The sequence below is a fragment of the Natrix helvetica genome, assembly GCF_964273705.1.
Source record: "Natrix helvetica genome assembly, chromosome: Z".
Classification (NCBI taxonomy): Eukaryota; Metazoa; Chordata; class Lepidosauria; order Squamata; family Natricidae; genus Natrix; species Natrix helvetica.
In genome coordinates, this window is record NC_138554.1 from 3,578,068 (window position 1) to 3,600,206 (window position 22,139).

A 22,139-nucleotide genomic window follows, 5' to 3' on the forward strand; every position below is an offset into this window, starting at 1 on the left:
CAAGGGTTTTTCAACTGTGGCCATTTTAAGGCCAATGGACTTCAACTCCCAGCGTTGCTCCCTGGGGAATTCTGGGAATCCAATGATCTTCAAAGGGCTCGCTGGGCCTCCAGATGTCGGCCCAAAATTGGGCAGTTCTAGGAATGTCTACTCACCGATATCCCAGCTGGCTTCTGCCCGGCGAATGGTGGCAAAAGTTGGCTTGGAGCTCTGCAGGGGAGGGTGAGGTCTCCATCCTCTTTGCCCTGGGTGGATTTAAGACAAATAAAACAAATATCGATCAATAGCCCACGCTGCCCTAGAAATCAGGAGACGGGAAGTTCTAGTCCTGCTTTAGGCACGACAGCCGGCTGGGTGACTTTGGGCCAATCAACCAGGAGACAGGGAGTTCTAGTCCCACCTTAGTTGTGAAAATCAGCTGGGTGACTTTAAGCCAATCACCGGCAGACAGTGAGTTCTAGTCCTGCCTTAAGCACAAAATCCAGCCACAAAATCAGTCCCTCTCTCTCTACGTCAGCCCACCTCACAGGGTTGTTGTTGTGGGAAAAACAGGCGCGGGAAAGAGCATTGGGTACATTCCCCACTTGAATTAGAGTCAAAAAGGCGGGACAAATAAATAGAACATTAATTTTAGGGAAGAACCCCTTCAGGAGAGCACTTCCTTCTTTGACATCCCCGATTTTAAGCCGCCGACCCCTTGAAGTCCCGCGTGCGTCGAAAGAGCTTCCTGTGACCACACGATGCCCCCGGACTCCTATTCGTAAGGGGAGGGGGACCCAAGCTGAGAAGGTTGGATGATGCTACCTACCGGTGTCATCCGAAGACCGTCTCCTCTGCTGCTCCCGTAGACTTTCCATCCTTTGCTCCATTTCAACGCTCTACTCAAGGAAGAAAAGCCGAGGAGTTACCTCCCACGGGCCAGAATAACCGAAGGGACCTTGGAGGTCTTCTAGTCCAACCCCCTGCTGATGCAGGAGACCCTAGACCCGGGACGGGGAACCTATGGCAACCGGTGCTGCGGGTGGCACGCAGAGTCCCCAACCAGCGAAGCGAACTAATGGCCTCCTGCAAGCTCCACTCCCCTGGCGCTCCCTTTTTTATTTCCTCTGGGAGGGGCCGTTCATCGTCCACCTGCGGCCTTCCATTCTTTAGCTGTTCCCTTCATCTGGCAACTCTGCGCATGCGCACACCGGGAACAGGCTCCAGCTGTTCTTCTGCCTCACTGATGTCGGACTCCGAAGGCAGCTGATAACTGTCGGATGGCCCTGGCCCCCTCTCTGCCTCCAACACAGAGCCCTCCTCAGAGCCTTCCCCAGACTCCAGGCCTGGCCCAGGTTCCTCCCCAACCCTCCTCACTCTCTGAATCTGCTGCCAACTCAGCTTGGTGCTGGTGGGCCACAACATTCTCCCTCCGTTAACGCAGCCTAGGATTGCATTGGCCATTTTGGTAGCAGAGTGCGGCCTCACCATGAGGTGATTTTTCGGCTTCAACCAATGACCCCGCGTGCTCCCCCTTTCCCACAATCGGCCTTGGTTCCCGTGACGGGCAGTTACCTCAAGTTTAGCATCCAAACTCCAACCTTTAGCCCGTTCCATGCCTGGCAGCGCTACACCTTGGACGCGCGACGGCTGTAGCAATTCGGTCCTGCGTCCGTCCGCCGGTGCCCTCTCTGAATCCGGAGTGGAAATCTTTTTTTTCGGAAGGAAAGGAAAATGGCCTTAGGGTAGAATAAATCAGAACAGAGCTGGAAGGGACCTTTGGAGGTCTTCTAGTCCAACCCCCTGCTCAAGCAAGAGACCGTAGACTATTTCAGACAGATGGTTGACCAGTCTTTTCTTAAAAAAAACCCCCAGGGATGGAGCCCCTACAACTTCTAGTGGCCAGCTGTTCCACGGGTGAATTGTCCTCACTGTTTGGAAGTTGCTCCTTAGTTCCAAAGTTGCTTTTCTCCTTGATTAGTTTCCATCCATTGCTTCTTGTCCTGCCTTCTGGTGGTTTGGAAAATAAATTGACCTCCCCCCCCCTCCTCTTGGTGGCATCACGCCCCAAATACTGGAAGACAGCTCTCATTTCACCCCTAATTCTTCTTTTATCTACAGTGGCTAAACCCAAATCCCGCAACCGTTTTTCATATGTTTTTAGTCTCCGGGCCTTTTAATGATCTTAGTTGCTCTTCTTTGCATTTTTCCCAACATCTCAACCTCTCGGTTATAGTGTGGTGACTGCAATGGGATCCACTAGGAAGCCAAGGTCTCTCCCGCAATTGCGGTTTGTGAGCCAGGTTTCACCGACTCTGGGTTTATCATTACCTATCCGTACCTTTTGGTATAGAATAGAATAGAATAGAATAGAATTCAGAATAGAATAGAATAGAATTCAGAATAGAATAGAATAGAATTCAGAATAGAATAGAATAACACAGTTGGAAGGGACCTTGGAGGTCTTCTAGTCCAACCCCCTGCCTAGGCAGGAAACCCTATACCGTTTCAGACAAATAGCTATCCAACATCTTCTTAAAGACTTCCAGTGTTGGGGCATTCACAACTTCTGGAGGCAGCTTCTGTTCCCCTGATGAATTGTTCTCACTGTCAGGAAGTTTCTCCTCAGTTCTAAGTTGCTTCTCTCCTTGATTAGTTTCCACCCGTTGCTTCTTGTTCTACCCTCAAGTGCCTTGGAGAATAGTTTGAGTCCCTCTTCTTTGTGGCAACCTCTGAGATATTGGAAGACTGCTATCATGTCTCCCCTAGTCCTTCTTTTCATTCAACTAGACATACCCAGTTCCTGCAACCGTTCTTCATATGTTTTAGCCTCCAGTCCCCTAATCCTCTTTGTTGCTCTTCTCTGCACTCTTTCTAGACTCTCCGGATCTTTTCTACATCGTGATGACCAAAACTGAATGCCGTATTCCAAGTGTGGCCTTACCAAGGCTTTATAAAATGGTATTAACACTTCACATGATCTTGATTCTATCCCTTCTGTAGCCTAGAACTGTGCTGGCTTTTTTGGCAGCTGCTGCCCATGGCTGGCTCCTATTTAAATGGTTGTCCACTAGGACTCCAAGATCCCTCTCCCAGTTACTGTTTTTAAGCCATGTCTCGCCTACTCTACTTATCACTATCTTCTTTGAATGATCCCATCATCCCTTGTAGGTGGACAACTGAATGGAGCCGAGGTTTACTGGCCAGATGCCCTTCCTGTTGCCAAGGAGGAGTTTTGTTCAGCAGACAGATTCTCATGGTGCCCAGAGAGAGAAAAGTATCTGCCTCTACCTAGGATTGAACTCACTGCCCTCTGATTGTCAGGCGAGAGCTCCACCTCTATGCCACCGCACCATTAACCAATTTCATGGTATTTATTTTGTACAATGGCAATAAAGACTATACTATACACTCCTACTCTCTGTACTTATATCTTTGTTTTTCCCCCCCCTGCCTGGGTGTAACCTACCATGTCCCAGCCCTTTCCCCCGGAAGTAAATTTCCTCACCTGTTTGGAACGGCCCGGGAGGCCTTTCACCCCGCTTCCGAGCGCTCCCACGACCGCCATTCCTGGAAGGGGCATGGAACCCCCTGTGATATCCTGGTCCAATTTCCACTCTTTCTCATGGGCGACCGAATAGATCAGGGCTTTCGGTTCCTCCCCACCCGGCGGTGGTGGGGGAGGATTGGGGGGCAGGTCTTCGGGGTCTCGCTCTCCCTTGATGCTGCGGTATCGGCGAAAATGGAAGAGCCCCTTTTTCCTCTTCCTTTGAAGCAGCGGGAGAGAATCGGACTGTCCCGGCCGTACCGCGCAGCTCTCCGAGATCCGAGGATAGCTGCGCAGGAAAGAAACGGCGGAACTAAGATAGCAGGATGTGGTTTGGGAAGACAGAAGGGAGAGAAACGTTAAGATCTGTAGGCCAGAGTTTGGTTCCCACCGGTTCGGACTGGTTCGGACGAAACAGTTGCGGTTTTCTGGCCTGGTTCGCTGGGACCGGTAAATTTTTGTGCTCGCTCAACACGCCCTCTCTCGGTGAAGCGGTAGCAAACTGGTCAGGAACCCACCAGCGGTATAGACGGTCCCTGACCTACGGCCACCACGGAGCCCGACATTTCTATCGCTAAGCGTGACAGGGGTTCAGTGAATTTGTGCCCCTGTCTTACAACCTTACAAAAAACACATATTACAAAAGTTAAAAAGAAATTAGATAGAGTATCCAACAAACCCAATTAGTATGAACAATAACATTTTAAAAGTTGGATTAAAATTAACAATTAAATCAAGCATTTATCTGATTTTGTTCAGGCCAGGCTGGCTTGCTGGAAAAGCCAACTTTTTAGGGCACGTCAGAAGGACCGGAGGTCAGGGATTATGCGGAGCTCCGGGGGCAGCTCATTCCAGAGGGAAGGCGCTCCCACAGAGAAGGCTCTCCCCCTGGGGGTCACCAGCCGACACTGTCTGGCCGACGGCACCCTGAGGAAGCCAACTCTGTGGGATCGTACTGGATGGTGGGAGGCTACTGGTGGCAGTAGGTGGTCTTGCAGGTACCCTGGGCCTAAGCCATGGAGCGCTTTAAAGGTCATAATTAATACCTTGAATCGCACCCGGAAAACAACCGGCAACCAGTGCAGGCCGCCTAAAAGGGGTGTAACATGGGAGCACCTAGGTACCCCCATGAAAAACCCGCGCGGCCGCATTCTGGACCAGCTGAAGCCTCCGGGTGCTCTTCAAGGGCAGCCCCATGTAGAGAGCATTGCAGTAGTCCAGGCGAGAAAGGACAAGGGCATGAGTGACTGTGCACAGAGCATCCCGATCCAGGAAGGGGCGCAACTGGCGTACCAAGCGAACTTGGTAAAAGCCCCCCCTGGTCACGGCCGTCAGGTGATCTTCTAAACTAAGCCGCGTATCCAGGAGGACTCCCAGATGGCGAGCCTTCTCTGAGGGGGCTAAAATTTCTCCCCCTATCGTCAAAGATGGGACAAGATGCACAAATCGGGATGACGGACACCACAGCCACTCAGTCTTGGAGGGATTGAGCCTGAGCCTGTTCCTCCCCATCCAGATCCGCACAGCCTCCAGGCATCGGGACATCACGTCGAGGGCATCGTTTGGGTGGTTTGGGCTAGAGATGAAAAGTTGGGTATCATCAGCATATTGATGATACCGTACCCCAAAACCACGGATGATCTCGCCCAGCGGTTTCATATATATGTTGAACAGGAGGGGTGAGAGAACCGACCCCTGGGGCACCCCACAAGTGACACGCCTTGGGGTAGATCCCTGCCCTCCAGTCAACACGAACTGCAACCGATCCGACAGGTAGGAGGAGAACCACCATAAAAAGGTGCCCCCCACTGAGTTGTCACAGTAGGATACTATGGTCGATGGTATCGGAAGCCGCCGAGAGGTCTAATAGGACCAGGACAGAGGAGCAGCTCCTGTCCCTGGGCCCGCCAGAGATCATCGACCAACGCAACCAATGCCGTCTCCGTGCTGTACCCGGGCCTAAAACCCAACTGAAATGGATCCAGGTAGACAGCTTCATCCATCAAGAAGATGTTGGATAGCTATTTGTCTGAAACGGTATAGGGTTTCCTGCCTAGGCAGGGGGTTGGACTAGAAGACCTCCAAGGTCCCTTCCAACTCTACTATTGTATTGTATTGTATTATCCCTGTCGACTCGCCCGAATCTACCCAGTCAGAGTCCAAGCCTGTCCGGATCCGAGCGATTTTATCCTGCAGATACTGAACAAATTCTTCAGCCCTACCCTGCAAGGGGTCTTCCCAGTTCCTTGGTTAAGTAAGGAGTGGGTCACCCTAAACAGGGCGGCTTGTCTGTGGACACGATAAGAGCGGAAAAATATTGCCGTTTTGCTGCTTTTATCGCCACTAAGTAGGATTTAATATGAATTCTTATTAATGTTCGATCAGATTCGGATCAGCTGGCCCTCCAACCACTCTCTAGGCGTCTTTTCCGGCGTTTCATCTCCTGGTGCTTCTCGGTAAACCAGGGTCTCCACATCTTTCCTACATCGTGGTGACCAGTAAAGCCACACTTGGAATGCCGTATTCCAAGTGTAGCCTTACCAAGGGATTATAAAGTGGTCTTAACCCTTCACGTGATCTTGATTTGTTGATGCAGCCTAGAACTGTATTGGCTTTTTTGGCTGGTGCTGCACACGGCTGGAGGAAGGGAGAAGGAGGAGGAAGAGGTGGAGGTAGTAGAAAGGGGAGAAGAAAGTGGGAAGGAGGAGGAAGAGGAAGTGGAAGGGGGGAGAGGGAGGAAGAAAGGTGGAGGAAGGGGAAGGGTTAATCCTCTCACAGTTACAGCATTTGAGCCAGGTACTCACCTACTCTGTGCTTATTATTATCTTCTTTTAATGACTCCATAATCCCTATCGGGGTGGAGTCAGGTCAACTGAATGGAGCTGTGTTTACTGGCCAGATGCCTTTCCCGTCACCAGTGCGGAGTTGTATTCAGCAGATATAATCTCATTGTGCCCAGAGAGAGAAATATCTGCCTCTACCTAGGATCGGAGTTCCCTCTCGCCCTCCCTGCTATTCAGTCAGGTACCACCTGTTCTAATACCTACACGCATTCGGTTTTTCTTGCCTAATTGCGCGACGTCCACCCCGCCCTACGGAGAACCTCCCTCAGCTCACCTGATGGTGTTGCTCAGAACTCGGCGGTTAAAAAACTCCTCGAGACCTTCATCCAGTCTGGACCCCAACCCATTCTCCTGTTCTCGGGATTCCAGGGAACGAAAAATTCGGTTCTGAAAGAGACGAAAAGCGCCAGGATCTATTCATTCTTCCCATTGTCAACTCGCAAAGCATCCCTGGCCTGCTCTCGAGTTGCCATAGGCGAAGGGGATGGGAAACCGATGAAGCCGCACGGCAGTCACAAACAGAAGCGGCATTCCAGGCATATCTTTCCCAAGGCTGTCTCCCAGGTTACCAGGTTACCCTCATTAAAGGAATCTTTTCGAATTCACTTCAGAGGGTTTGTCGTGTTTGGGGAGCAGGGTCAGAACAGCGACGGCAAGAGAATCGTCTTTGAAAAACGTCCGGACAGCCGGAGCGAGGGATGAAACGGCTCGTGAAGAACGAGAAGAGGAACGGATCGGTTAAAAAAAAAAGGGTTGGGAAAAAGGAAACCGATCTTTTGGACAAGCTACATACGCTGGAGCGGAACCGAGTCGAGCGAGGGGGCCGAGGCCTGCCGCACGTCCGGTGTTCGAGCCGACTCCCTTCTGTGGGCAGTTCGAAAAGCCCGTCGAAGGAGGCGCTGTGCGAGTAGGAATACGGTGCGTTGCCCACCAGGGAGATCCATCCGAGTGGCGAGTTCATATTAGCGGCTGTGAGGTCGCTGTCCTGCTCCGATCCACCTACAAAAATGGAGAGACGTTGTCAAGTCGTTGCCGTCGAGGCACCGCCGGACTGGATTCGATTTTACGACGGTCGTTCCGTGAATCTCACGGAAAGAATATCCAACAGGCGGTTTTGGTCAATTATTTTTTGCCCCCCCCAAAAAAACCACTTTTAGGTAGGCGAACAGGTGATTTTGCGCTCAAGTTAAACCCAGTTTTAAGGTCGACATGCCTTTTTCATTGCATGGAGGCAGGCAGTCCTTGACTTACGACCACAACGGAGCCCGCAAATGTATGTTTTGCTAAGCCAAACGTGCGTTAAGTGAGTTTCTCCCCCGTTTTGCGGCCTCCCTTGCTGCTGTCGTTAAGGGAATCACCACATTTGCTAAGTGAGTCACATGGTTGTTAAGTGGATCCCTCTTCCCCATTGGCTTCACTAGTCGGAAGGTCGCACAAGGGGAATCACATAACCCTGGGACCCTGCGACCGTCATAAATATGAGCCAGTCGCCAAAGGTCTGAATTGTGAGGACGTGACCACGGGGAACGCCGCAATGGTCGTGAGTGCGGAAAAAGATCCAGTCGCTTTTTTCAGCGTCGTAACTCTGGTCGCTAAATGAATGGTCGTAAGTCGAGGACTACCTCTGTGGATTTAAGAACAGCAGCTAGAAAAATCGTTGTTGCACTCACTAATGAAGGCGGAAGCGGGCCGGATCCTGCGGCAGTTCTTCTGTCTCTTGATCGCCATGGTGTCCTGCAGGAGAGAACATAGAATAATAGAGTTGGAGGGGACCTCAGAGGTCTTCTAGTCCAACCCACTGCTTCAGCAGGAGACTCTATACCAGTGGTGGGTTGGCAGGTGCCCCTTACCTGTATTTGAGCTCTTTGGCGCTTCTACGCACAGGTAAGGAGCGTGTGGCGCCTGCGCGACGCATTGGCGAGCAGCTGGAGTGTTGCGGCGGCTCGCGGAGGCATCACAAGAGGTAAGGGCGCATGCACGCGCCTTTCGGCCTTCCGGAGGGTGTGGGGAGGCCGTTTCTGCTCCGCTGGAGGCCCTCTAGAGGCTGGAAATGGTCCGTTTCCTGACTTCCGATAGGCCCGTTGGGCCATTTTTCATCCGGAAGTTGGAAAAGCCTTCGGACGGCGACAAAAGGAACCTATCGGGCCCACCTGAAGTCAGGAAACGGCTGTTTTTGGCCTCCAGAGGGCCTCCAGTGGGGTGGGAGGGGCCATTTTTGCCCTCCCCAGGCTCCAAGAAAGCACAACATGGGGGGGCAGGCATTTAATTATGGGTGTGGGGACGCCCACGTGCTTTTGGCACCTGAGGGGAAAAAAGGTTTGCCATCACTGCCCAAGACCATTTCAGACCAATGGTTGCCCAATCTCTTCTTAAAAACCTCCAGTGTTGGAGCATTCACAACCTCTAGTGGCAAACTGTTCCACTGGTTAATTGTCCTCACTGTTAGGAAATAGAATAGAATAAAATAGAATGGAATAGAATAGAGAATGGAATAGACTAGAAAAGAAGAGAAGAGAAAATAGAATAGAATGGAATAGAGGATAGAATTGAATAGAAGAGAAGAGAAAATAGAAAATAGAATAGAATAGAGAATAGAATTGAATAGAATAGAATAGAAAGAAGAGAATAGAGAATAGAGAATAGAATTGAATAGAATAGAAAAGAAGAGAAGAGGATATAGAATAGAATTGAATAGAAGAGAAAAGAAGAGAAGAGAAAATAGAATAGAATAGAATAGAATGGAATGGAATAGAATAGAATAGAAGAGTGAATAGAATAGAATAGAATTGAATAGAATAGAAAAGAAGAGAGAATATAGAATAGAATGGAATAGAATAGAATAGAGAATACAATCGAATTGAATAGAATAGAAAAGAAGAGAAGACAATATAGAATAGAATTGAATAGAATAGAAAAGAAAAGAAGAGAAAATAGAATAGAATAGAATGGAATGGAATGGAATAGAATAGTGAATAGAATAGAATGGAATAGAATAGAAAAGAAGAGAAGAGAATATAGAATAGAATAGAATGGAATAGAATAGAAAATACAATAGAATTGAATAGAATAGAAAAGAAGAGAATATAGAATAGAATAGAACTGAATAGAGAATAGAAAAGAATAGAATAGAATATAGAACAGAACACAACAGAATCAGAATTGGAAGGGACCTTGGAGGTCTTCTAGTCCAACCCCCTGCCTAGGCAGGAAACCCTACACCGTTCCAGACAAATGGCTATCCAACATCTTCTTAAAGACTTCCAGTGTTGGGGCATTCACAACTTCTGGAGGCAACTTCTGTTCCACTGATTCATTGTTCTCACTGTCAGGAAGTTTCTCCTCGGTTCTAAGTTGCTTCTCTCCTTGATTAGTTTCCACCCATTGCTTCTTGTTCTGTCCTCAGGTGCTTTGGAGAATAGTTTGACTCCCTCTTCTTTGTGGCAACCCCTGAGATATTGGAAGACTGCTATCATGTCTCCCCTAGTCCTCCTTTCTCTTAAGCTAAACATACCCAGTTCCTGCAACCGTTCTTCATATGTTTTAGTCTCCAGTCCCCTCATCCTCTTTGTTGCTCTTCTCTGCACTCTTTCTAGAGTCTCCACATCTTTTCTACATCGTGGCGACCAAACCTGAATGCAAATATTCCAAGTGTGGCCTTACCAAGGGATTGTAAAGTGGTATTAACACTTCACGTGATCTTGATTCTCTCCCTCTGTTGATGCAGCCTAGAACTGTGTTGGCTTTTTTGGCAGCTGCTGCCCACGGCTGGCTCCTATTTAAGCGATCGTTCGTTTAACGAGCCAAGCCAATGTTGGTCGCGCCGTCACTCAAACTCTACACAAGGCAGGAATTGCCAAAATCAAGGCCCTCGCCTGCAATCCGCCCGGATCCACTTACGATGTTGGAATCGAGTTCGTGATCGGTGAACTCTTTCGGGGCCTGGAGTTGGGGTTTCCCCAGATGTTCGGGAAGGATGAGGTTATCCTGGCTCTCCGAAAGCCGGTGGAGATGAGTGATGTGCTGGGCCTGCGTTTGGAAACAGGAGAGAGGGAAGACGGAAGAGGTCAGCTTGCAGTTATTCCGAGAGCAGATCTGCAGTACCGGAGCTGAACACAAGGGGGATCCAAAATAAAATGAGTGGTGCGGTGGCTGTGAGTTCAATCCTAGGTAGAGGCAGATATTTCTCTCTCTGGGCACAATGAGAATCTCCCTGCTGAAGAAAACTCCTCATTGGCAATAGGAAAGGCATCTGGCCATCCAATTAGCAGCCTGCCTAGCTTCGAAGGCAAACAAGGTCAACCGGGCACTCTGATCGGCTGAGATACCAGGCTGCAAATCAATGAAATGAAACGAGGACGTGGAAGGGGGAGGGGAGTGAGTCATTGGGACACCCTAGAGGTCATCCTTACCAGGTTCTTGTGAGCGTAATACAACTCCTCCAGGAGTTCCTCCACAATGGTGTTGGTGAGATACGTGACGACCGAGAGCTTCACCTCACTACATCAGAGGATGAACAACAAAATAACAGAGTCATAGAGTTGGAAGGGACCTTGGAGGTCTTCTAGTCCAACCCCCTGCTCAAGCAGGAAACCCTATACATCTCAGACAAATGGTTGTCCAATCTCGTCTTTAAAAGGAGGAGGAGGAGGAGGAGGAGAAGGAGAATAGAATTGGAAGGGACCTTCTAATCCAACCCCCTGCTTAAGAGAAACCCTATGTCCAATCTCGCCTTTAAAAGGAGGAGGAGGAGAATAGAATTGGAAGGGACCTTGGAGGTCTTCTAGTCCAACCCCCTGCTTAAGAGAAACCCTGTGTCCAATCTCGCCTTTAAAAGGAGGAGGAGGAGGAGGAGGAGAATAGAATTGGAAGGGACCTTGGAGGTCTTCTAGTCCAACCCCCTGCTTAAAAGAAACCCTGTGTCCAATCTCGTCTTTAAAAGGAGGAGGAGGAGAATAGAATTGGAAGGGACCTTGGAGGTCTCCTAGTCCAACCCCCTGCTTAAAAGAAAACCTATGTCCGATCTCGCCTTTAAAAGGAGGAGGAGGAGGAGGAGGAGAATTGAATTGGAAGGTACCTTAGAGGTCATCTAGTCCAACCCCCCTTGCTGGACTATTTTCAGCCTGAGGCTGCTTGAGGGGGGTCTGTGCACGCGTGACCACTTTGCTCTGGGACTTGCCAGAAACGTGGGAGCGTTTGGGGGAAACCTGGAGCTATCAAGGGGTGGTTTGAACGTCCAGCTGCCTCTGCGACCTCCGTATCCCGTGTCCCGACTGAGACTATCCCTCCCTGAACCCCACCTTTTGAACAAAGAAAATCTACACCCCAATTCTTACTTGAGCTTGTTCTGGATATCCTGGCCAGCCTGCTCCAGCAAAGCGCCGCGGATAAAGTTTCGGGGCACGGTGAGATGCTCCGAAACAGCGGCCAGCATCTTGTGATGTTCTTCAGCGGCCTGGACGGCGTGTGGACACAACTCCTGGGTGAGGGCCACCATGGATTCCAAGATCATCTGGCCGAGAGAGGAACCATGAATCAGGGTTAGCGAAAGAGGGGAACGGAGATCAGCCAAGATGGTCATCTCACAACCACCACAAGATACCTCCAATTCCCAAGACCAAGGACGTCCCACCCAAGAGGACTTTGCCACCATCCCTAGCGTGAAAGGGGACGGTGGCGTTTCCTTCACCTGCAGTTCCTTGTCGACGGCTTTCGCCACTTCGTTGGCCATGGACTCCAGGCGGTGCCGCACAGGCCCATCACTGGCCAAGAGGTGCCCAAGTTCATAGAGGCTGGGAAAGAGCTGGAGGAAAAAAGAGAGGATGAAGAACGTTCCTCAATCTTAGCATCTTTAAGAAGGGTAGACCTTAACTACAAGAAGTCCCCAGCCAGCTCTGTTGGCTGGGGAATTCTGGGAATTGAAGTCCACCCTTCTTAAAGTTGAAGTCCATCCTTCTTAAACTTGGTCTATCCTTCTTAAACTTGGTCCATCCTTCTTAAACTTGGTCCATTCTTCTTAAACTTGGTCCATGCTTCTTAAACTTGGTCCATGCTTCTTAAACTTTGTCAATCCTTCTTAAACTTTGTCAATCCTTCTTAAACCTGGTCTATCCTTCTTAAACTTGGTCCATCCTTCTTAAACCTGGTCTATCCTTCTTAAACTTGATCCATCCTTCTTAAACCTGGTCTATCCTTCTTAAACTTGGTCCATCCTTCTTAAACCTGGTCTATCCTTCTTAAACCTGGTCTACCCTTCTTAAACCTGGTCTACCCTTCTTAAACCTTGTCTATCCTTCTTAAACCTGGTCTATCCTTCTTAAACCTGGTCTATCCTTCTTAAACTTGGTCCATCCTTCTTAAACTTGAAGTCCAGCCTTCTTAAACTTGAAGTCCAGCCTTCTTAAACCTGAATTCCACAAAGTGGAGTTCAGTTTTAAGAAGGGGGGGGGGGTTCGGGAGGCCAAAAATGCTGTATTCAGTGTATAAGACTCACCCAGATTTTCACCCTCTTTTTTGAGGGAAAGAGGTCCGTCTTATACTCCGAAAAATACAGTATTCTCTTTAATTTCCTCTTGTAAATGACATACCCTGACAATGCACTGTATTCAAAATGTTTATGAATAAAACAATAATCATTTTAAAAATGAGCGGTTGCAAGACAAGGACGATCCACGGAAGGACAAAGGGTTTGTCTTACCGCTCTTGAATTCTTAGCTTCTTTCATCAATTTCCGGGCATACAGGACTTCCTCCTGGACAGAATCGGCCGAGCACGTCCTCAGGACCCGTAGCTCCTCCTGAACTCGCACGCAAAGCCGGCTCATCATCTAAAGAGGAGACAGGGGAGGAGATTGTTAACTCAGACAACCCCCCTTGACCTGAAAATCCTCCAATGTGTCTGTCCTCACAAACCCATCAGAGATCCTGGAGGTATTCAGGTCACCCTCGAATCCCGTCTGATCTTGCGGCATCCCCCCTTGGTCATATCTGCAAGTTTTCCCCCCTCCCCTCCGCTCCCCCCCAGATGTTAAGGATGGACGGGAGAAGTGGCTCCAGGGAGATGGGAACGTTTACTTGCTCGGCGCTATGGGTGACGATTCCTTGGTGGAGTCGGAAAGCTTGATCTTGGGAGATCTTCGAAGAATGGTTGTTCCGCAGGAGACACCACTGGATCTGAGGAAGGACGAGAAGATGGAGATAGCGGTGAAGACAGAACAGCTAAATTGAAGAAGGGAGGAGAAGACGGAGATAGTGGTGAAGACAGAACAGCTAAATTGAAGAAGGGAGGAGAAGACAGAGATAGCGGTGAAGACAGAACAGCTAAATTGAAGAAGGGAGGAGAAGACGGAGATAGCGGTGAAGACAGAACAGCTAAATTGAAGAAGGGAGGAGAAGACGGAGATAGCGGTGAAGACAGAACAGCTAAATTGAAGAAGGGAGGAGAAGACGGAGATAGCGGTGAAGACAGAACAGCTAAATTGCAGAGGGGAGGAGTAGATGGAGATAGCGGTGAAGACAGAACAGCTAAAATGCAGAGGGGAGGAGAAGACGGAGATAGTGGTGAAGACAGAACGGCTAAAATGCAGACGGGAGGAGAAGACGGAGATAGCGGTGAAGACAGAACAGCTAAAATGCAGAGGGGAGGAGAAGACGGAGATAGCGGTGAAGACAGAACGGCTAAAATGCAGACGGGAGGAGAAGACGGAGATAGCGGTGAAGACAGAACGGCTAAAATGCAGACGGGAGGAGAAGACGGAGATAGCGGTGAAGACAGAACAGCTAAATTGAAGAAGGGAGGAGAAGACGGAGATAGCGGTGAAGACAGAACAGCTAAATTGCAGAGGGGAGGAGTAGATGGAGATAGCGGTGAAGACAGAACAGCTAAAATGCAGAGGGGAGGAGAAGACGGAGATAGTGGTGAAGACAGAACGGCTAAAATGCAGACGGGAGGAGAAGACGGAGATAGCGGTGAAGACAGAACAGCTAAAATGCAGAGGGGAGGAGAAGACGGAGATAGCGGTGAAGACAGAACGGCTAAAATGCAGACGGGAGGAGAAGACGGAGATAGCGGTGAAGACAGAACAGCTAAAATGCAGAGGGGAGGAGAAGACGGAGATAGCGATGAAGACAGAACAGCTAAAATGCAGAGGGGAGGAGAAGACGGAGATAGCGGTGAAGACAGAACGGCTAAAATGCAGACGGGAGGAGAAGACGGAGATAGCGGTGAAGACAGAACGGCTAAAATGCAGAGGGGAGGAGAAGACGGAGATAGCGATGAAGACAGAACAGCTAAAATGCAGAGGGGAGGAGAAGACGGAGATAGCGGTGAAGACAGAACGGCTAAAATGCAGAAGGGAGGAGAAGACGGAGATAGCGGTGAAGACAGAACAGCTAAAATGCAGAGGGGAGGAGAAGACGGAGATAGCGGTGAGGACAGAACAGCTAAAATGCAGAAGGGAGGAGAAGACGGAGATAGCGGTGAGGACAGAACAGCTAAAATGCAGAGGGGAGGAGAAGACGGAGATAGCGGTGAAGACAGAACAGCTAAAAAGGGGCCAGAAGAGGGAGATAGCGGTGAGGACAGAACAACTAAATTGCAGCCGGTCTTTAAGTTACTACCATCATGCAGCCTGTGCATTGTGGATGTCAATCTATATATATAAAAGCCAAGCACCACTCACTCATCACGAAATCTCCAGAACCGTAAAGTCTACAAACTTGAAAATAGGCACATATGTTCCTCTTGGCTTCTAGGTGTTCGCTAAGAAAGGATTTTTCAAAATGACCATCAGATCATTAGTATTTCTTATACAGTAATTAACACACACTGATGCTAAGGCATTAGACATTCTACTCCCCCTCCCCACCTGAAAAGAACTCTGTTCCAACTGTCCCAACACATTGTTGTTAATTGAATCACTGCAGTGGATAAATCAGCCACCGTTGTTCAGCAAATCACTGCTAAGAGGAACAGTGAATCCGTCATAAATACAAATCCGTTGCCAAGCATCCGAATTTTGATCACGATTTACGACCGCCTAAAATTTCTCTCGCTAAGCGAGACAGTGGTTGAGTGAATCTTGCCCTGTTTGGCAACCTTTCTTGCTACAGTTGTTAAGAGAATCACGGCGGTTGTTAAGCGGGTGAGACGGTTGTTAAGTGAATCGGGCTTCCCCGTTGCTCATCAGATGGTCCCCAAAGGGGAATCACAAGACTCCCAGACACTGTCAACCGTCGTAAGTGTGAACAGTTGCCAAGGATCGCGTGCACCTGGGGATGCGGCAACGGTCATAACTGTGAAAAACGCACCCTTTCTTCAGGGCTGTTGTAACTTTGAACGGTCACTAAGTGAACCATCATAGGTCGAGGACTACCTGTAACACACCGTGAAGGGACCTCAGAGGTCTTCTAGTCCAACCCCCGGCTCAGGCAGGAGACCCTCTGCCCTTCCAGAAAAACGGCTGTCCGATCTCGTCTTAAAAACCTTCAGTGTTGGAGGTTCTGGTGGCAAGCTGTTCCACTGGTTAATGAATTAATGAGTTAATTAATAATGCCAGATTGGTGGGAAGGGGCTCACCTTTTGCCAAACCTCGTCCGTCCGGTCGGGGGCATTGCGGTACGCCGTGGTGATGTCGCTCATGGGCAAAGCCATAAATTTGAGGGTGTAGTTGCTTAAAAAGGAAGACAATTTGAAAAATCTGTTTTGAATCATGTCCGAGTGGCCCGTAGAGGTGCCAAGGGCGTCCAGCTAATCCTGGACTTACGACCATAATGAAGTCCAACATGTCCTGTGGCTAAGTGAGGCAGCGGTTAATAGCAGTAGCGCTTAAACTGATCTACTGCTTCATAGTCTCTAAGCGGTTTTTAAAAAATCTGCCTCTTTCCCCCACCTCGGAAGGACGGAAGGCGAAGTCAACCTTGAGCCAGTCAGGATCGAACTGCTGGCAGTTGGCAGAATTCGCCTGCAATATTGTATTCTAACCAGCATGGGCCTTCCTTCCTTCCTTTTTCATCTTCTTTCCTCCCTCCCTCTCTCCATCTTCCTTCCTCCCATCTCCCTCCATCTTCCTTCTCCTCGTCCCCCTTCTCCTCCATCCCTTCCCCTCTTGCTCCTCCTCATCTTCTCTTCCTCCATCCCTTCCTCTTCTCCTATTTCTCCTCCTCCTCCTCCATCTCCTCCTCCTTCTCCATCTCTCCTCATTTCTTCTCCATCCCTTCCTCCCCTCTTCCTCCCTCTCTGTCTGAATCTATTCCTATTTTTCTTTCCCCTTCTTCTCCATCCCTTCCCCTCCTCCTCCTCCTCTTCCTCCATCCCTTTCTCTTCTCCTCCTCTCTTCTCCTCCATATCATCTTTTCCTCCATCCCTTCCTCTTTTCCTTTTCTCCTCCCTTCTCCTCCTCCTTCCCCATCCCTCCTCCTCCTTTCTTCTCCATCCCTTCCTCTTCTCTTCCTCCTTCTCCTTTTCCATCTATTCCTATTTTTCTTCTTCTTCTTCTCCATCTTCTTTTCCATCCCTCCTCCTTTCTTCTCCATCCCTTCCTCTTCTCTTCCTACTTCTCCTTCTCCATCTATTCCTATTTTTCTTCTCCTTCTTCTCCATCCTTTCTCCATCTTCTTCTCCATCCCTCCTCCTCCTCCTTTCTTCTCCATCCCTTCCTCTTCTCTTCCTACTTCTCCTTCTCCTTCTCCATCTATTCCTATTTTTCTTCTCCTTCTCCATCCCTCTCCATCTTCTTCTCCATCCCTCCTCCTCCTCCTTTCTTCTCCATCCCTTCCACTTCTCTTCCTTCTTCTCCATCTATTCCTATTTTTCTTCCCCTTCTTCTAAATCCCTTCTCCATTTCTTCTCCATCCCTCCTCCTCCTTTCTTCTCCATCCCTTCCTCTTCTCTTCCTCCTTCTCCTTCTCCATCTATTCCTATGTTTCTTCTCCTTCTCCATCCCTTCTCCATCTCCATCTCCTCTTCTCCTCCTCCTCCTCCTCCATTCCCTTCCCCTCCATCTCTTTTCTTTCTCCATCCCTTCCTCTTCTCCTACTCCTTCTCCTCCATCTCCACCCCTTCTCCTTCCCCTCCTCTCTGTCATCCTCTCCGTCCAGCTGAGCTGTGGCTCCTTCCCAACTGACGCTTCAAGAAGGATTCCGGAACCCTCAAAACCAAAAATTTGCTTCTTGTCTCCAGCGGCTCAAAAACTGCCATCCAGAGAGAAGGTTCATCCTCCTCTTTCTCAAGGTGGACATCCCTGCTCACTCACTTCTCCAAAGCCCGGGCGATGTCCTGGAAGCCTTGGGCAGTGGTCCCATTCTTGTCCCAGGAGATGCTTCTAGAAAGGAGGAAGATAATCTGGTTTAGAGTGAGCTTTCTCCCCTCGGAGGCATCCGTTGGAGTCCCTCTCTCACAGCCGGAGCTTCTGCCGTCGGACGTGGTGTCATCCAGGCCTCCTTACCTCAGCGTGCTGTTGATCTGCAGAGCCTTGGACAACATTTTGGCGCCGAGATCCTCCATGTTGTTCCCGCTGAGGTCCACTTTGGTCAGGCAAGTGTTGCTCCCCAGAGCGTTGATCAGGATGCTACAGCGGGTTTTCAGCCGGGAATCGGCCACCGAGAAGGACTGTAAGGACTTTTGGGGAGGGGAGTAGAGAGAAAGGAGTGGGAGGGGGCTGAACAGCCATTTTGAATACCCTAAAACAAACAAACACCCCAGCTTCTACCCCTCTTCTTGTTCTGACTGAGGCTTCCCGAGAGCAGGAAGCAAACACCTGGTCCCAACGAAAACCCCCTTTTATACTTGGCAAGGAGTCTCGAACCAATGAAGTGAAGTAATTGTCTCCTGCAAACTCCATTCCCCTGGCGCTCCCTCTTTTATTTCCTTTGGGAGGGGCCATTCATCGTCCACCTGTGGCCTTCCTCCCAAGTCGACCCCTGTTCTTTAGCTGTTCCCTTCATCTGGCAGCTCTGCGCATGAGCACACTGGGAACAGGCTCCAGCTGTTCTTCTGCCTCACTGATGTCTGACCCTAGACCCGGGACGGTGAACCTATGGCACCCGTGCTGCAGGTGGCACGCAGTGTCCCCAACCAATGAAGCGAACTAATGGCCTCCTGCAAGCTCCACTCCCCTGGCGCTCCCTCTTTTATTTCCTCTGGGAGAGGCCATTCATCGTCCACCTGTGGCCTTCCTCCCAAGTCGACCCCCTGTTCTTTAGCTGTTCCCTTCGTCTGGCAGCTCTGCGCATGAGCACACTGGGAACAGGCTCCAGCTGTTCTTCTGCCTCACTCATGTCTGACTCCGAAGGCAGCTGATAACTGTCAGACGGCCCTGGCCCCCCTCTCTGCCTCCGACACAGAGCCCTCATCAGAGCCTTCCCCAGACTCCAGGACTGGCCCAGGTTCCTCCCCAACCTCCTCACTGTCCGAATCTGCTGGAAGCTCCGCTGGTGGGCCACAACAGGATCCCCTAAAAAAACCCAGTTTCTACCCCTGTTCCCGTCACCCCAGAACCATCTTCAACTTAACACATTTTGCTAGGAACAACTCATAAGCGCTACAGTGTGGTGGGCTAGAGGCGGAGATCTCGCCTCACACTGATGAGGCTGTGAGGTCGATCCTTGGTAGAGAGAGATATTTCTCTCTCTGGGCACAATCTGCTGAACAAAACTCCGCATTGACAACAGGAAAGGCGTCTGGCCAGTAAATACTCTGCTCCATTCAGTTGCAAGAGATTACGGGGTCATTAAACGATGAACAACCCATAAATAATACTAATCATAATTCTAGCGAATTATGCTTTGCACCGGCCAAGAACTTACACACTCTTCTTCTTGGATAAATTGCACTAACTTCTGGAGAATTTCTTCCAGGGTCCTGAGGTAAAAAAAGATTAAAAATGGCTCCTGTCAACTTTACATCGTCCTCAATACCCCGTCCTCTTCCTCCTCCTCCTTACATTCGGAATTGGGAAGGAATAGCACTCATTACAAGTCTGTCCTCAACTTACGACCACAATTGAACCTGTGGTTTCTGTGGCTATTTGAGACACTTGTGAAGCGAGCTTTGCCCCCGTTTTACCACCTGTCTTGCCACAGTTCTTAAGTGAATCACTGCACTTGTTACATAGTACCATGGGCCTTAAGTGAATCAGGCTTCCCCATTGACTTGGCTTGTCAGAAGGTTGGAAAAAGGGATCATATTAGCCCAGGACACTGCAATTGTCATAAATACGACTTCTTTCTTTCTTTCTTTCTTTCTTTCTTTGTCTGTCCAACCTAAAGTCGACACCCGTCGTAACGTTGCCGAGATTGAAAATGGAGAAACAAACTGCTTTCATGGTCGGCTTATTACAATTGACATCGTGGCCCAGCCTAAAAACTCTTTTAACTTCACCGGGTTCAGAAATATGGCGCCTGTTTCCCCCCCCCCCCCCCAAAAAAAAACCTCACCGGGATTTGACGTTAAAATTCTTCCCGAGCCAGAGATGTTTCAAAGACTTGTTCTTACTCAACGCCGGAAGCAAAGTGATCAAATCTGCATCAAAGCCTGTTGGGATGAGAAAACAGGAAGTGATCATGTTTATTTCCTTGTATAGGTAATCCTCGGCTTACAAACACCTCACTTAGCGACCGTCCAAAGTTATGACAGCATGGAAAAAAGTCAGACGGCCATTTTTCACACATAGGGCCGTTGTAACATTCCCCGTGGTCACATGATCCAAATTCAGCTGCTTGGCAACTGACTCGTATTTATGATGGTCGCAATGACCTGGGGTCACCGGATCCGCTTTTGCGATCGATGGGGAAAACCAGATTCACTTAACAACAACATAGGAAGAACGGTTGCAGGAACTGGGTGTGTCTAGTTTAATAGAAAGAAGGACTAGGGGAGACATGATAGCAGTCTTCCAATATCTCAGGGGATGCCACAAAGAAGAGGGAGTCAAACTATTCTCCAAGGCACCTGAGGGCAGAACGAGAAGCAATGGGTGGAAACTAATCAAGGAGAGAAGCAACTTAGAACTCAGGAGGAATTTCCTGACAATTAGAACAATTAATCAGTGGAACAGAAGTTGCCTCCAGAAGTTGTGAATGCCCCAAAACTGGAAGTCTTTAAGAAGATGTTGGATAGCCATTTGTCTGAAACAGTATAGGGTTTCCTGCCTAGGCAGGGGGTTGGACTAGAAGACCTCCAAGATCCCTTCCAACTCTGCTATTATATTTGTATTCTATGCGTCTGTTTACGCAACCCGATATTAAGGACGTGATTCTCCGATTCTACCCCTTCGTTCTTCAGACTTCGCAGGATGTTGGAGACTCACCGTTATCCGAAATATCGAGACCGCTCAAGGCGTTTATTCCGGGCATCTGTTCTTGAAGGACTTGAGCTCCCGGAGAACGGAGCTAACATAAAAAGGCGGAAAGAAATCGGTGTTTATTTATTTATCGTATGGCGGGGGTCCCCAACCTGTGAGCCACGGCTTCTAATGGCCAGTTGCTTATCGGAGCTCGCGCATGCACAACTGGCCAGTTGCTTTAAAAACCGGTATAGAACGCGGGCGGGCAGGTGGGTGGGCCGAACGAGCCACCGTAGCAGTACGCTGTCAGCTGCTCCCGGCTACTACCGGTACGGCTGTACCGTGCCGTACCGGCTGAAACCCACCACTGGCTGCACTCACACAACGGCTGCCAACCCTCCCACAAAATTATCCCCCCTTTCAAAAAAGATGATGGGTGAACGAAATCGCCCTTCAAATATGAAATCAGCCTGTTCTAAACTAGAGAGGCAGAAATGAAATTAGATCGGGGAAACATTAAAACACAAATTGTTTCTACGGGAGAATGAATACAAATCACAGATTAGAAGCTTACAGATGTTAGGTGTTTTTCTTTCAATGTACAGTTTAACAAGAAGACTATATAATTTGATGAACGTGATAATGAGATGATCATAAAAAGTGTGAATTGGATAAGCACGAAGGGTATCTCGTTAACATTGCTCCTACTGTCATTGTGAATTGGATTAAAATGGATAAGAATGGGAGGACTGAAGAGAAGACGTATAATATAATGAGGATTGTATACATTGGATAAATGCGATCAGAGATTATTAACCATGGGAGCGTACACTGGATCGATATAAATGGAAACTTAGTTAAACTTGTTCATGTGTAATAGAGAAATGTTTAGACACCACAAGAAAGATAGATATGGAGGCAGAGATAAAGATGAGCGAGGCATTTTTGGAATGTTTATGTTTGAACAATATAATAAGGATTACTTATGTTTTGAAAAATTGACAGAGATTATTAATATTGTTATTGTGAAAGTCGCTGGGCAATCCAGATTCACTTAACAACCAGGTTCCTCACTAAACAATTACGGCAATTCACTGATCAAACGTGGCGGGAAAATGTCATCAAACGGTACGCAACAAATGTCTCGGTTAGCAACTTAAATTCTGGGCTCAGTTGTGGCCATTAAGTCAAGGACTACCAGTGTGAAGTTTAAACTTGGTGTAAAGTTTGAGTGTGGGAGTTCTCGGAGTCCCCTGCTTTGGCAGGGGGTTGGACTAGATGACCTACAAGGTCCCTTTCAACTGTTCAGTTCTGTTCTGCTAGAGAGGCTGGTCGAAGGAGAGATGTGCCAAAAGCTTTATGCACTTCATGGATGCCTATCTTAATTTTATATCCTAACTAGCCGATAGCCTGAGGTTGCCCGGGTATTTATTTATATGGGGGAAAATGTCCAGACCAAACGTAATTTCTAATGTTGAATTTTCCCCCTTAC

General features: G+C 48.9%; 1 protein-coding gene across 1 annotated transcript in view; it reads right to left on the reverse strand.

Annotated features, from left to right (window-relative positions):
• Positions 1-116: 116 nt before the first annotated feature.
• LOC309401952 (capping protein, Arp2/3 and myosin-I linker protein 3-like) overlaps positions 117-22,139 on the reverse strand; it is a 38,334-nt gene continuing 16,311 nt past the window's right edge. The window contains exons 15-33 of the mRNA XM_081971339.1: positions 20,672-20,753; positions 19,800-19,896; positions 19,170-19,224; positions 17,810-17,982; positions 17,618-17,686; positions 15,943-16,036; positions 13,440-13,538; positions 13,064-13,192; positions 12,056-12,169; positions 11,703-11,878; positions 10,779-10,866; positions 10,267-10,395; positions 8,040-8,103; positions 7,163-7,368; positions 6,644-6,756; positions 3,488-3,815; positions 1,555-1,689; positions 809-878; positions 117-245 (exon numbers count right to left, since the gene is read on the reverse strand). Coding sequence (XP_081827465.1) covers positions 148-245; positions 809-878; positions 1,555-1,689; positions 3,488-3,815; positions 6,644-6,756; positions 7,163-7,368; positions 8,040-8,103; positions 10,267-10,395; positions 10,779-10,866; positions 11,703-11,878; positions 12,056-12,169; positions 13,064-13,192; positions 13,440-13,538; positions 15,943-16,036; positions 17,618-17,686; positions 17,810-17,982; positions 19,170-19,224; positions 19,800-19,896; positions 20,672-20,753 — 2,319 coding nt within the window. The 3' untranslated portion in view covers positions 117-147. The remainder of the gene's footprint in view (positions 246-808; positions 879-1,554; positions 1,690-3,487; positions 3,816-6,643; positions 6,757-7,162; positions 7,369-8,039; positions 8,104-10,266; positions 10,396-10,778; positions 10,867-11,702; positions 11,879-12,055; positions 12,170-13,063; positions 13,193-13,439; positions 13,539-15,942; positions 16,037-17,617; positions 17,687-17,809; positions 17,983-19,169; positions 19,225-19,799; positions 19,897-20,671; positions 20,754-22,139) is intronic.